A 16626-nucleotide genomic window follows, 5' to 3' on the forward strand; every position below is an offset into this window, starting at 1 on the left:
AATACTCCCTCATTTCCTAAGTGGGGCAAATCAAAATAAGGTAGCAACTTCAAAAATGTGTTCAAGGGAGTTGAAATCTCTGCATGCCAAGAAACTACAGACACACCTATTTATTTCCACAGTGGAACAAGTGTTAATTAGCTGGTCAAAAACAAGCAGATCTGATGAGGGACGATGTCCTAACCAAAATAACACAGTGTAAGTGCAGAATTTACAAGTTTCTCTCTGAAGTGAACATGGCAATTCAGATGAATGAGAAGCAGCTGTAGGAGAATATGGTTTTCACATGGGTACAAACTCCACACTGTAAAAGGAGTTTATATTGTGACCACTGAAGTTCTGTTAGGCAGCATCACAGACCTGGAGAAAGACGTTAGAATAATAATAGGAATGAAAGGAAAGTTAAATGAATTTTAATCTGCACAGCAGAGTTTATAACATTATGGTAAGTTAAAATAACTATGCTCATTTTAAACTGTTTACCATTAGTTAAAATGTACCCACACAGCCAAACAACTTAAGTCAAACATAGTATATGATATTATTTGTTTTTATGGCTCGTGGTTATATTAACTGTAATTCCTGTGGAGGTGAACTGCATTAGTGATACCACTTGTAGGAGGACCTGCAGTCACTGTGTTTAAATTGGACATGAAGCACTAACTGTATTAGACTTAATATAAATCATGGACACCTACGTAGTAAAGCTATCAATAAAACTAACTGTGTGAATGCTGAAAGGCATTCACACTATTGAGTTCATATCTGTATTCTTTATTTTTCATTTTCAAGTTGCTTTTGTTTGGTATTTTTTGCCAACGAAATACCACAACTTTTGTGCTACTTTTACTGTTCAAATTGTAAAATATTCTGCTATTTCTGGTAATGCTGGGTACATCTTTTAGTGTATATGACCTTTATAATTTTTAAAATATTGACCTTTTTTATGACTTTCTGCACCATAAAAATGAATGGAAAACATCAAATACTCTGCTAAAACTTGCTTGTTTTTGAAGCTTAAATACTTACGGATACGTTCACGTACAAACACCACTCCAACTTTAAAATGTTCTCCAGTTATTGGGTTATTACTGTATATTTCAACTTTTTTCATATCTCTTAGCATTTTCCAAAAATATCTTGTTAAGTTTTGGGTGCCATGATGAGGATTTTTCAAAAGATATGGAGCTCCGTTTGGAGTGTGTCACTCTAACTTTTTGAATCAGTTTTTCATGTCTGAAAAAACTCTTCTTACTCGCTCAATTTTCACTCTGCCCACACAAATTATACATCAAAACAGAGGTGTTTTTGTAGGCTGTCAGAAAATGTGACTGTCTTTATTGTGGGAGTTACACATTTCTGGCAAATCGTCTGAAAGCAACAAAGTCTAACCACTTTCTATAGCAATACAATGGAAATGCTATTCTAAATCATTGCTGGAAGTCTCTAACAGGACAAGTTTTCGAATTGTCATATTGCCTAAACCATGTGATGTTTAGACATGAGCCTCCTGACCCTCATGATTCAAGATTTTTTTTTTTTATATACCTTTTACCGGTGCCATGAATTATGTTTGTTCAGGGTACCAAATCTGTCCTCCTCAGAGGTTTCAAACTCTGCAAATGAAGCCTTTTTTTGTCTCACTATGTATCTTAGATAGATTAGCACAGAGACAGGCAACTTGTCATGATTGTTCACCAAAGGCTGCTGATTCTTAAGGTGAAAAAACTGATATTGATAGCCCACATAGTTTACAAGTTATAAAATATTGTCTTCTCATCTATTTAGTTAGGGTATACTACAAGTCATATATATTTATTAATTTGTTCATTCAACACTTGAACATCCCCCATTGTGTTTTTAACCCCAAAATCTATTGTTCATATTGTTTTTGACCAAAATAATAAAATTTAAAAAAAAAAAACTATACTTCACTCTGACTGCTGAGTGTACCTGCCTCTACGACAGCAGACACAGATAGCTGTCCACTCCAGTGCCTGTATAGAACACCGCGCACGTTAAACCGTTTGGATAATAATCTTGTCATGTTTCTTATAAACTGTTATTATCACAAGGTTTTAGAGGTTTTAGACCTGAAGTAATTTACATTACCTGAACTCAGATCATTTCAAATCTGTTGATCACCTGGCCTCAGCGAAGTCACGCCCATATTTTCCCTAGGTGGAAAACTTCTACTTTAGCATACTCTCCTTGCTTCTTCAGGTGTTCGGTAGTTGTTTCTGAGTCCTGGACTGTCTCTGACCATCCATCATACTTTTACAAGTGTAGCCACTCATCATTAAATCGTAATATTCTGGCACCTCGCGGGTTTACCTGCGTGACTATGATCAAAATGCGGAGCTGCTGCAGGTAACAGTCTGCGTTGAAACAGCGTTCAGAGTGATCTTCTTACCGTTTATGATGAGCAAGAACAGCAGCAACATCCCCATCCTGTAAAAATCACTAAACCCAGCACAAAGTCCCGATAAATCCTCTGCTGACCGAACGACCCAACACCTGAACACACCTGCAGCTACTGCTAACACACAAAGGAGCGGTTACTTTCTGTTTTACAGGGAGCATTCTGGGCCAGAGAGAGCGGATCCAGTTGACTCCGCCTCCATTACAACCAACTAGAAGTGGAAGCAGTGACGTTTTACTTTAGTGAAAAAGTCAAAGATCAGTGTTACATTACCGTTCATTTTGTGGGTTACAACACAAAATTATACATATATTGTTCTCACGTGTTATTTCAACTAACTGAGGACGTGTTGCCTGATAAGTATTTGTATCCTCTTGTAACTTTACTGTCTAAAGAACTAACACCTCCAAAATATCAGGAGTAATAAGTCATTATAAGAAGTTTGTGTGAACTAAAAATCAAAAAGGAGGGATACTGTTTGTGTGCGATTTAGACAGCCCAGCCCAACACTTGTGTGTCCCAGACTACTGTTTAGATCAGGTATGGGCAACTCCAGACCTCAAGGGCCGGTGTCCTGCAGGTTTTAGATGTCAGACATCAGAATGGATGAAACGTAACAACTATGTACAAGATAGATATATTTATCTATTTATTTGTATATCTTTAAATATATTATTGTAGCCCTGGCTATATAAGTAGCTCATTATTTAAATTTGTTCATTAATATTAATAGTTAATTGCAAATGTTTAATGTGTTCAAGAATGTATACAAATGCCTGCAAAGTATGTGATGTGTGTCAGTTAAATGCACAACCTTTTTATTTGTATTTTGAGGTTTATGTCATTATTTTTGATATGGTAGTGATATGTACTACAGCTCCAGTGAACCCTGAAGTAGTCTCAGGTATAGGGGTGGGAGTAAGTGGGGAGCCGTGTGCACTCTGCAGGAAGCGAGAGAGACGAGAGCTGAACAGTGTCGAGTGAACGCAGAGTTCATAGAAGGGCGATCGACGTATTTTCGGGTTGACGGATAGTTAACTGGAGTCGAGAACTGTTGTACCCTACTGTGAGGTAAATGTGAATTTTGTCTGACACTTGTACCCAATGTTATTGTGTAAAACAGGCTAACTGCTAACCGCGATTAGCCGCTAGCACAACTGCTAACATAGCCGCTAGCGTAGCCCAGCATATTCGCTAAGCTCTTGTTCTGCTCTGTTTATATTTAATAAGCTAATGCTAAGATTGAATGTTATCGCATGTGAACTGGCATTTAGCGGGGTTGTGTGATTCAGTAGGAGGAGACGGACGTCTTGCTGGCGTGTCAGAGAGGTCCCTTCTGCTGGTGTGCTGAAGTTATGTGTTCACGTGGGAGCACGTGGAAAGGACGACTGTGAGTGCTGCTGCCGTGACCTGCTGGTAGCCGTGACCTGCTGGTAGCCGTGACCTGCTGGTAGCCGTGACCTGCTGGTAGCCGTGACCTGCTGGTAGCCGTGACCTGCTGGTAGCCGTGACCTGCTGGTAGCCGTGACCTGCTGGTAGCCGTGACCTGCTGGTAGCCGTGACCTGCTGGTAGCCGTGACCTGCTGGTAGCCGTGACCTGCTGGTAGCCGTGACCTGCTGGTAGCCGTGACCTGCTGGTAGCCGTGACCCAGTTTCCCCGCTATCCCCTTGAACTGCCTGGAGGTGTGAGTACTGTTGTTGCACATGCTTTTTATTTTTACTGCTTGGCAACAAGTGAAGCGACCATATTGGTCGTGTCCAAATTCATGGGCTGCATCCTCCTGAGGCCGCATTTGTAGACCGATTACGTCACAGCGACGCGCCGAAGGCTGTCCAAATTCATAGACTCCTCCAAATGCAGCCGACAAATGCGTCCTCCTTTTCCCCGAATTTGAAGGATGGGTCGGGTGTGTCCTTTGTGGCCCACCATATCCCAGAATTCATAGCGCGGCCCAGCCAAGCTCCAGGCGGCCGCTGCTAAGTTTTAAAATTACTCTTATTAATCTTTCTGGGTCACAAAATAAACTTTTAACATATTTTCAGGTGAGAATGTGGGAGTGTAAACTTCAAATATCTGCTTTGTTTGTCAAGATATCGCATATTTGCAAAAGTGCTTCGACGTTTTCGGTGACGTCTGTCACCCACCAGCTTGATAGCTTGCCAGCCCAGAATTCATTGCACAGAACTTCATTCACGTAACGATGGCGGCACAAAAAGATAAACCGGGAGACGAATACACTTTTAAATGTAAGTATGTGAAAATCTGGTGGTACAAAAGTTAAATTTTTATAGCGGTTATGTTGTTAGGGTTGTGAATTTGCATAGACTTGTAATATTTATTTAAACAATCTTCATAAAAAGTGTCCGTAACCTAGCTTGTATGGTGGGTCCCGCGGTTTTTCATTGGCGCTTACATTTTTCCCAATCAACTTTTTTGTAATATGTTTATAGGGACCAAAGAGCAAACGGCAGACTTCATTAAAACTAGAGGAGAAAATGATCACCTCTTCACCGGGGTAAAAAATTCAGCAACTGTGGGATGGAGGTACACGAATAAATCAATTTACACATCATATTCATCTGAGTACGGTTTCAATAACCCTCATTCTGTACAGAACCTGTGATGTCCAGACGATATTCCTCTTGTGTTCTGCTGTGAAAACTTTTGGATTTAGGGATTATCATAGTTGTCATGGTTTTCTCTCTTCTCTTATTTTTTTGTGTGCGATCAGGACTATTCTTGAGAAGATGGGCCTGCAAGGGAAAGTCACCCCCTTGCAGGCCAAAAAGAAGTAGGACAACTTAAAGAAAAGATACAAAGTATGTGTGCTGTCAAGAAGATAATTTTTAAGAATGAAATTTAATAAATGTAAATTTACTAAAAGTTGTATTGTTTACATTTGTCTGTCATTTCTGATTTCCTCTGCCTTTAGGATTGCAAGTGTCCAGGGTCAGGTGAGGGAGTCAGTGGGAAGCCCACTGCTGCTACTTGGCCCTGGTTTGGCCTCATGGATGAGGTGATGGGACAGAGGCCTTCCATTAGGCCCCCTGTCCTTATTTCCTCTCTCCCTGAGGACACTCCAGGGCCAAGTACAGCAGTGGGTGACCAAAGCGAGATGGAAGAGGAGACAGATGAGGAAGGAGGTCGGCCAGCAGCAACGGGAAGGAAGAGGAGAAGGGAAAGACAGGATGAGCTCCTTGAGCTCATCAAAGAGGACATGCAGTACCAAAGGGAGGCTGAGGAGAGGAGAGAACAGGAGAGCAGGGACAGGATGGACAGACTTTTTTCCATTCTAGAAAGATTAGTTCCTAAATAAGTTAAAAATATATTCAGATATGTTCTTACTTTGTTCTATTTGTTATGTCATACTAAAAGTTTTTGATTAATGAAAATTAGTTCCCAAATTGGTTGTGCCTTCAGATATTCTTTTTTTTTTTAATACATTTCTTACCTTTTTCTACGTGTTATTTTAAGTTTTTCATTATGAATAAATTGATGAAAACAGATTTCACTGAACTCATTTTATTTAGTTGTTTTTAACATGTATGAACATAAACTTTAAATGTCAATTTAAAACTCTTCAAAGGTAAATAATAATAAAACAAGAATATTTCTAAAACATGAATTTTAGTCAGAGAAGGAAAAATATATACAAATATTTACAAATTTTCACACAGGATTAACCAAAGTGACCTGTTCCTGGACCGTTTTTTTTTTTTTTTTTTTTCTTCAAATATACTTTGAAAGATCACACAAACAGAAAATCTCTGGCAGTGTTGCTGGATTTGCCGAAAGAAGATCAGACATGGATGGGGTGCTGCGACTGTGACCCATGGTTTGTCTTTTCTGGTCAGAAAGTGGAGAATCGCACAGGGTGGTCTGCAAAGAGTTTTAGGATGCTTCCTCCCTCTGTCCACTGCATCGTCCATCCACGGGTTTGCAGGGCTGGCTCAATCGACGGCTGCCACACCACTAAGAGGTTTTTCAGAAATATGCAAACCAGAGAAAGTGGATTCACTACTAGTATAATACTTGTGACTCTGTAGCAGACAACAGTTTGAAAAAGTGGTATTAAAAAAGATGCTTAGATAAATGTTTACTTGCATGTTAACAGTAGTCATGGTCTGGTGATACCTCCTCCAGGGCAGACACCTCGGCAGACAGCTGGTCCCGCCACAGAGCACCACTGACTGCCTCCAATCCAGCCTCCCCCTCATCATCCTCTGCTCAATCTTCCTCAGGTTCATCCTCAGGAGCCACAATGTCGCCAGCACTGAGGCAAATGTTGTGGAGGATGGCACATGCTGTTACTACCTGTAGTGATATACATATACACATTATTCTTACATACATACATACATACATACATACATACATACATACATACATACATATATGTATACACACACACAATTAATTTGACATTGGGTGGTCACTTACATGAGGTACAAAGGTGTGGTGCACCTCCAGCGCTTGCAGGAAGATGGCCCTGAACCTGTGCTTCATCATCCCAAAAGCACGCTCTATTATGGAGCGTGCCCTGGAATGATGGCTGTTAAAGCGCTGGGCTCCCACACCTTGGACTGGCCTCTTGTAGGGTGTGATGAGGGGGAGTGGACGCTGGAGGCATGGGTACCCTCCATCTGCGAGGATGAAATGCCCTGGAGGAGGGTAGACTGACTGTCTGTACAGTGGGCTGTGGCGGAGCACCCTGGAATCATGCACCGACCCAGGCAAGCCCACGTATGTGTCGATGAAGCGGCCCCGATGGTCACAAACCGCCTGCAAGATGATTGATGGAAACAGTTTTCTGTTCCTATAGCACTGACCATCAGGGCCACTTGGACACTTGATGCGTATGTGGCAGCCGTCGATTGCACCCACCGCTTTCATAAAGGCTCTGTGGCGTGCCAGCCCTGCAAACCCACGGGACACTACCTCCAGGTCCTCTGGGGTTGTTGGGAGGTGGATGACCTGGTTGCGAATGGCCAACACCTCTTTCGTGACTCGGTGGACGATGTAGTGGACAGTAGAACGCGGCATCCCAAACACTCTTGAGACCACCCTGTAGGATGCTCCACTTGCCAACCAGAAAAGAAACACCAGGATCTCAATTGTGGCACCCCATCCATGCCGCCGATCCTGGTTCAGGAGATTTAACAACACTGCCAGAGACTCCCTGCTTAGCCGAAAATCAGGCCTTGGGTCCTCCTGGCTAAAAAAACGGTCCAGGACTGGTACACTTTGGTTAATCCTGCAGTACAACTAAGTACAAATAAGTAACAGATCATATGAATAACTGAAAATAAATGTAAACTTATAGAAGAACATTTTCTAAGAGATTTTGTTCATATATTTTGAATGACCGCCGTCATTCAGTCACTGAAATTATCCATAAAACTAGCTAAGTAATTCCTAAATGCGTCTAGATTAATAGTTTTACCTGGATATGATTTTCTCTGATGAGCCTGGAGTACAAAACATGCCGGCGATGACGACCGCGACACAGTTTTTTTAGATCGTTGATAATTAAAAATGAACACAAAAAACGGAGAAAGATTTCGGGGTCCATTTTCGATTTTCGTGCCGTGGCGCTGACGACCGGAAATACTCTGATTTAAGGGCGGGAGTAGATCGAGAAGGCTAGACCGTCCAATTCCACAGCCATTTACTTCCGGCCTACCCGACCTCCTGAGGACCCGGCCCACGTAGACCGCAAAGGCTGGGTCCTCAGGAGGATGCAGCCCATGAATTTGGACACGACCATTGTTTTAGGTCCCAACGCACCCGAGCCACGACTCAGGCCTGCAACGAGGGGTTTGCTAGCAGAAAGACTGTAGCACTTGAGGTGTGTGTGTGTTTGGTGAGAGTGCGTGTGGGCCCACAATATTATTTGATTATTTTCTTTCTGTTGAGGTAGATACCTTACCATTGTTTAACAAACTTTATTGATTTTACTTATTTTCTTTAGTTGTTAATTCAGCATTCAGTAAAGTGGAGTTAACTTTATAATTGACCTGCTTGTGTGTGATTTATTTCCATATAGTGTAGTTTTATTGCATATTTAATACCATAAGCATTAAAAAGGTAGTATCGATAGGAAAGTAACAACAGGAACCCAGGGCCCCTCTCAATAGAACGTGGGACAGGTGTTACATTATTATATAGTGACAACAAGATTGGATCATAACGAGGAATCCTGGAACCAGACAAACCATGTTCAGGGACTAATCTGTCTAAGGCAGACGTGGTTGTAGTGGAAACCATTTACAACTTTCTGATCATTAACATCTTTGCATAATGAGGTAGGATCAGGGTTGGACCAGTAATCTGGCATACTGGGTGTTTTCCTGGTCGGCCTAACGCACTTTTGAGCCACTGGGTCGCCTAATCAAATCTCTTAACGCCACTGGCCCCTCCCCTGCCTTTGCTGTGCGCTCTCTCAGTTTGTAGAAAAACTTTATTGTGGAAGAAGGAGTGAAAAGGTGGAGCCGGAAAGCTAAAAGAAAACAATAAAAAGAAACTAATAATGAGTCAAGTTAACCAACATAACTGCCGGGCTGCAGCACTGTGAACGGTAACAAAAGCAACAACTAGTAACCAGGCCTCACAGTCACTGCTGCTAGCACCAGCTGTGGGGAAGTGAGGAAGAGACAGAGGAATGTGGAATTCACATAGTAAAAAAATCGATGGAGAGACCCAATTAGTAGTGCTGTGTGATACCTATGCTTTTATCTTATAAAGTCACGTAGAGGAGAGTAGTTTGTCATAATACAACACAGAGAGACAATCATCAACCATCACTGCATGTTGTTAGCAGGAACCCACAGAGAACCCACAGAGGAGAACATGCAAACTCCACATATTAAAAACAGACTGTGGATCCAGAAAGAAAAAAAGAGAGACGGTTTCTTTGTAAAGAAAAAAAAAAAAAAGCTGTGATTTGAGCTGTGTGTTTGTTTCAAGGTGACCAGCAGCTGACTCCACCCAAAGGAAGTGACCTCACACCTGTTTTATTCATTGAAACAGGATGATGAAAAGCTGTGAGCGAGTGTTTTGAGATGTAAACACTCACTCACTCAAGAAAAAAACTGGATCAGACTAAAAGTTAGCCAGTTGTTTTTATTTTCACTTATTTAACAGGATGGCTCATTTCAATAAAATCAATATGAAACAGTAGAAGATGGAAACCTGCCAGATTTGAGCTAAACTGCTCATTTCCATGTGTCGTCCCTGGGCAGGTCACATGACTCTATCCAACATACAAAGACACACAGACACACAAACAAAGACAAATCCAAACAATCCATCATACTGAGTCAATACTGAGGACTGTTCCTTTATAGGGCTTTGGAGTTGACGTCACGCCGCAATGCATTGTGGGAGCGCAGCGCCATTTTCGGGGTCTACGAATCAAAAAAACACACTGTGTTGGAACAACGACTACAAGAAAGATGCTTAAAAGCAGCTCAAAAGAGAATGAACTGTATAGAGACCGATTGCGTCCAGAGGCAAAGCAGCGGTACTTGCAGAAAATAGCGTGCATTGTAAATGTGGACCCGTATGACATACGGCCGTGGAGTAGATTCCCCGAACACCTAGCGCTACTGACGTAGCCTGACATATTTTCGTACCTTGCCTGTGGAGTCAGCGCGTACAAGTCGTCATTCAAACAAAGGTCAGCTCGAGTACTGCGAGTGAAACGCGTTTGATTTCCCTGCAAACATTCAGATTAGTGCAGCATAAATTCATTCATGAGGGGAAATTACAGTGAGAACATGTAAAGGCTGTTAGGGGGATAACATAGTGAGTTCAGTGCATTGATGTGACATTGTCCTGAAGGATTTAGTTATTCTTTATGGTTAAAGAAATTGCACTAATTTATTCATATTTATTATAAATAATCCTAATTATACATCTTGCTTCCATGTTTGTATCCTGTGTCACTAAAAATACATTTTATTTTAATTATATACTTTGATTAATGACCTGCAGAATCTCCTTATCATATTAAGTGATTCATAATTGTCACTTTATGCTTTCTCCATCTCTAAAGTGATGACATCCTTGCATTACATGCTTTAGGTTCATTTTCTGCAGGCAGGTTTCTGACAAAGAACAGGCAGATTTACACTATAACCTGCAGCGTTCTATAGATGGACACATAAAGAAATGAAAAATCACATGTGCTAACTTTCTAAACACTTTGTTACATTTATGATAAAGTAGATAAATCACATTTGTGTCGGCCTTGGCTCATTAGTTCTTGTCTTTAAATGAACTTTGTGTCAGGCTCAGGAGGGACTCGGAGGCAGACCGTCACTAAAGTTCACGATTTATTTACACACACAGACACCAGGTGCGAATATATACAGGTGAGGGGGCACAGGAAGAGGGTCTCCGGGGAACACAGGCACGGGAAGAAGAGGGCTATGTACAAAATCCACTGAAGCTCAGGTAGCTCGGACTCCGGCTTTAGCTCACCAACGGCGGTCCTCAGGCTGGCGAGAATTCTGGCACAGAGAGGAAAGGCAGGTAAGTAGTGGCACGACAGAAACTCGAAAAAAGGCTCAGATAGGTGATGACACTGAGGAGTGTTACACAATAATCCAGCGAGGAAGCACTCTCAGCAGCCGCCTTAAGAAGTGAGTGAGATGATTGCTTGCAGGTGTCCGAGCCAGGGGCTGGAGCCGTCATGACTCCGCCCCGGTAGAGCGCAGTGCGCGGGAGGGGAGAGAGAGAGATGCAGCACAACAAAAACACTTGTAGCCATACAGAGTCAGCCGAGAAGGCACAGGGTCATGACACTTTGTCTGTGTGTGTTTCAGGTCCTGCACTCTCAAAGACTGAACGAACCAGCATTGCAGCCATGGGTCACTGTGAGCATCACAGGGAAGGTTGAAGCAGCCCACTGCACCTGTATGGCCGGAGTCGCAGAGACCTGCAGCCATGTCGCTGCTCTTCTGTTTAATTTCGAAGCAACAGTGTTGATCTGTGGCACAAGGACTGTTACAGATGAACCTGCATACTGGGTTTTGCTGGGTAATATGACCAAGATACAGCCAGAGGTTGGCCATAAGATGGACTTCTCCTCTTCAGCTGCCCAAAAAAAAGGCTCTTGTTCAAAACATAAACAGACCATCTGTAGTGAAAGGTAAAAGGAGCCGTCCTCAAAAAAGAAAAATCCCACCTGCTACTTTGGAGGAGTTGTCACTGCTATTGGATACTGTGCTGGTACACAGTAAAGCTGTGGGTTGTGGGAATGACCCATATTGTTTTATCTAAGGGTCTAGATTTATGCCTGTAGTGCACTGCCGTGTAAATAATTTGCATTTACTGAATATCTACTGACTGAGTCGCACTGTTCAAAAGCTGAATAAAGAAACAAACTAATTTTTGCCTCTTTTTTTTTTTATTAAAACCACCTTATAGAACATCACATCAGTTACAATGTAGAATCCATGTCATTTATAGTTTACAAATGACAAAATGTTTACACAAAATCATGAGTGTTTACATGATATCACCCACTACTAACTAGAGATGGCACGATACCACTTTTTTATGTCCGATACCGATATCATAAATTTGGATATCTGCCGATACCGATATGAATCCGATATGGTGTTTTTTAATCAACAAAACTGTTTTTTAAATATCTTGCTGCATTTTGTATAAGTTCATACTCAAGTTTAAAACAACAACTACACTAAAGCTATTCTGTTATACCTGTATGCAAAAAAAAAAATATTTCATAGTACAGCAATACTGATCAATCTAATAAACTTAAACCTACACCATCCTCCCTATTCTGGTATTTTAAAGAGTACTTAGCATAAATATTAAGCAACCTAACTAATAGGGTTCCAACTCCCAGCAACAACAAAAATAAAAAAATAGGGAACCACCCCTCACGCTCCACCTCATGATGCTTAATCGACGTAATCAACCTTAATTTGATGCAGTGTGGAAAAAAAATGCACAGAAATCAATTATTTTTCAAGAAATATTAAATAGATTCAACATCTTTCTTCAACAAAATTGCAGACTGCACAGATGGTACCTTCCCAAAGGAAAAAGTACTATAGCTTACTAGGGTATATATATATATATTAGACTTAATAGTTACTATGTACAGTAATGGACTTCTATTCATTTTGCATCAAATTAAAACTTTGGGTGTCAGATAATTATTTATTAAAAGCTAGACATTTTAAATGAGAATAAGAAAGTATGTCTTTGTGCCCCCTTTTCCCTGTTAATGCCCTATCGGCCCCCCTGGCTAAACTTTGCTAGATCCGCCCCTGCACAGTTACCAGCCGTCAGCTACGTAGAAAAAGATCCTCGAGTAGAAAGTAATATTAAATACATTCTAACAACAGCTGATCAAGCTTAAACGTGCTGCTGTTGTTCAGCCGCTGGTTTCCTCTTTCTGGTGCAAAGTGGGCCAAAAGCAAACTAGAGACACGGACTCGCGACAGAAAAGCCGATCAGCTGATCGTTAAGCAGTTTCATGATTGAAGTAGCAGCAGGAAGAGGCAGTCGCTTGTTAAGCTTAACGCAGGAATGCTTTACAAACATTCAGAGATGGACTTACACACTTGCTTTACTTCTCTCGGGATAACTTTGTCGGAGATGAAATGCCGGGTTGCTAGCGAAGCTCCACATGCTATCCAGACCACTGACAGGTCCTGCATGCCACAGCCGCTCTATCACGTGATGCATACTGCTCCGACGTGCTAACCTGAGGTGAGTTACGGTGTGTTGCAAGTTTTGTGAGGTGCTTTCGTGATATTTAATGGATCGGATTACATTTTTTATTTTTCTCCGATATCCGATCCAGTAATTTAGGTCAGTATCGGACCGATACTGATACGTAATATCGGATCGGTCCATCTCTACTACTAACATTACTTTATTTACTGTATCTTTTGAAAAAATACAGCAATTTTAACAGCACAAGACTTAAGAACATTTAACAGGAGCAGGTTTCATTCTTCCCTGGTTTTATTATCACACTGTTCACCAAACGCAGCAAACCTTCACCATCTTATCCTGAAGGGTCACCTCTTCACCCTCACTTGGAAGAAGTAATCTGATTGGCATGGTGGTATGTTTGAAGCAGGTCCCTTGTGTAGCGCTGGAACCCAGTCAGGATGTGTTTCATCCATTTAATAGGCTGGTTTGCTGCAATAATGTCAAATAATTAGCAACTCTATAAATAGCAGGTAGTTCTGCAAAATCACTCAGTAGGATGTTTGTTCTAATTTGCTACGACCTCAGAGCGCATAGAAAATAAAACTAATAGGTTATAAAGAGTGATATGAACATATTTAGAACTTACCGGAATGAAAATGTCTGGAGCACCAACAGATATTTGGAGATGGAAGAGAACTGCACGTCTGCTCGTCTCACAGCTGCTATCCAGGCTGGACACCTTCGTTTGGTAACATCGATACACGAGCTGCTCATGTTGCTTCCAGGTTGGGAAAGAATGAAAAGATAAACCATTTTCAAGCTTATTTTCTTGCCGGTCGTGTGATCGAACATTGCAGCCGACCACACAGCAAATACGAACCATGGCTGTTGTGTGTGCCTTCGCTCCCTTTTCACTTGCGCTAGACCCCCAAAATGGCGGATCGGGCCAAAATCCTTTCCACGCCCACCCCTGTGACATCACGCTCCAAAGCCCTAGACCAAAGACCACTGAAGGCCACGCCCTTCAGGTCATGTGATCATGTGGTTCGTAGGAAGGCTCCTCTTCCTCAGAGGATCCACCTGTGCTTCCTCTCCTCTCTCCTCCACCTGTTACAGCAGGGCTGCCCAATCCCAGTCCTCGAGATCTACTATCCTGCAGCTTTTAGATGCATCCCTACTCCAACACAGCTGAATCAAATGGTGTGATTACCTCTTCAGCATGCCATCAAGTTTGGCAAAGGCCTGATAACAAGCCATTCGGTTGATTCAGGTGTGTCAGAAGAAGGATGCGTCTAAAAGCTGCAGGACGGTAGCTCTCGAGGACTGGGATTGGGCACCCCTGTGTTACAGTGAGGGAACGTCCTCCATGATGGAGGAGCTGCTGGAAAGTGCTGAGAGTTTCCTCCAGAGTGAGACCTCTGTCACAGTTCAGAGGATCTACGGCAGCAGAGACCTTCATGGACACTAAAAGTCTCAAACACACAACAACAACATCACACTGACTCCACTCTGACATCACTGATCAATAATCAAAGAACACACAGATCAAACTGATTGATCAGCCATCAGAGGAGTCGGATCAATGGAGCTGCTTCTGTTCCTGATGTCCCCTGTTTGATCCTGGACCTGAACTCTCCCTGCAGAGGAGACACAAGACAGTCAGACAATGAAGTCGATCATTTCAAGTCAAAGCATCTGTTAAAACTGGAATATTGTTACACTTTGTTCACATCCGAAGATTCACAGCCGCACTTATTCCAAAGAAGAGTCAGGATCAAACAGCATCACTGATTTCACTGGATTCAAAGTTTACTGTGAAAATAACATTCAATGAATCCAAACCCTCTGAGAGCTGCTGATGATCACGTGACCCATGAACAAACTTAGTCCCTTAGTGAATGTTTTTTTAAACTGGTGGAATATTTTGTGGTCAACATCTCTTTCCCACCCTTCAGAAACCTGAGTATCAGCACGAGGTCACAATTTGCTCACAAAAACTTGTTTTGTTACAGAATCATTTGTTTGCTTCTCATCCTAGAATATCAGATAAAACAGGTCAAACTTCATTCGCTTCAATCCAGTAGATAAATAGAATCATTTAAATGATCCTCATACACAAACTTCCTGTGTGGACATTATGTTTGATATTGGTACAGCTTTCATTTTTCATTTGTTGTTTGTTGGGTTCTTACAGGATCAGACTTCTGCTTGAAACTGACTCTTTTTCCTGTCAGCCTACAGCTTAATATCTTTATTTATCCTACGACTCATTTAAACTTAAATTCTAGTTATATTATAACGGGCTATGAATGCAAATTAGCAAGCATGAACACAGCATCACTCTGGATCCTAAACAATCACGATCCAACTTTTTGAAACATTTCAACAAGTGGAAGTCTTTCTGTTTGGTCCTGGAGCTAAACAAGACAGTAACATGAAGGACAGAAGCAGATCAGAGCAGGAGGTAAAATTCTGAATTTTCCTCTGATCCATGCAGATCACCATTACAGACATTCAGCTTTCTTCTTCTACTCCTTTTTCTCTGTGTAAAACTTCCTGTTTGAATCATCCATCTGTAGTTTCATTGACTGCTGGAGGTTCATAAACAGACTAAAGCACAAAGTCTGGTTTGTGTTCACAGAGCAGCTCAGAGCAGATCTCACTGTTTAACTGCTGATGATGGAGAAATGAAACATGCAACCCTCTATATTTGTTCACTATGTGGATAAACGAGGCAGCAAGTGAACAAGAAACATGAGGGGGAATTTCTCTTTGAGTTTTTCCTCCATCTCATAAAAGATTAATAAAGCTTCACTGTTGGTCCATTTCTCTGTGTTTGTTCCAGTTCAAAGCTCATGATTACATGGATTTCATTTAATATGGCGGTGCTGAGGTGTGAATGGTTGTTTGTCTCTGTGTGTAGGGTGTACCCCACCTCTCGCCCTATGGTGGCTGGGATGGGCTCCAGCCCCTCCTGCGACGCCGGCAAGGATAAGAGGAAGAGAATGGATTGATGACAGTGATGCAACAACATATATTTATGGTTACTTTAATGTTATCATGTTTTCCTCTGTATGGAAACAAGTCTACTGATACAACTACAATAACATCTGCTTGTCAAAGCTGGACCCGTCTTACCAACAGGGAACCACTGCTTAAGATGATTTGACATCAGACTGAGGAATGTCAAATGAAACTTGGATTTCTCTCTCTCACGCACACACACACACACACACACACACACACACACACAGAGCAGCAGCACTGACCTCCGACTTTCAGATTCACTTGTTTCCTCATCCGGATGTTTCCCTCCCTGCTGTAGACGGTGCAGGTGTAGGGGCCTCTGTCCCAGCCTGTGGGGTGTTTCAGGGTCAGACTGTAGTCTGTTTTTTACCAGGTGTTCATTTATCTGTGTTCGTCCCCTGTATCTGCGGTCCTGTTCTTGAGGCCTCTCAGTGTTAGTTGGATACACGTGGACCATCCTGTATGAACTGTCCATCCA

At 41.9% G+C, this 16626-nt stretch overlaps 1 protein-coding gene across 2 annotated transcripts in view; it reads right to left on the reverse strand.

The window, feature by feature from the left end:
• The window catches only part of LOC143414471 (uncharacterized), a 51774-nt gene that overhangs the window by 17104 nt on the left and 18044 nt on the right, over positions 1-16626 (reverse strand). Inside the window, exon 1 of one of the 2 annotated variants that reach the window (XM_076878892.1) lies at positions 2414-2587. The exons of the other annotated variant lie outside the window; for it this stretch is intronic. Coding sequence (XP_076735007.1) covers positions 2414-2450 — 37 coding nt within the window. The 5' untranslated portion in view covers positions 2451-2587. Of the gene's footprint in view, positions 1-2413; positions 2588-16626 lie in introns of those variants that run through there. 2 annotated transcript variants of the gene reach the window in all.

The sequence above is a fragment of the Maylandia zebra genome, linkage group LG3, assembly GCF_041146795.1.
Source record: "Maylandia zebra isolate NMK-2024a linkage group LG3, Mzebra_GT3a, whole genome shotgun sequence".
Taxonomy (NCBI): domain Eukaryota; kingdom Metazoa; phylum Chordata; class Actinopteri; order Cichliformes; family Cichlidae; genus Maylandia; species Maylandia zebra.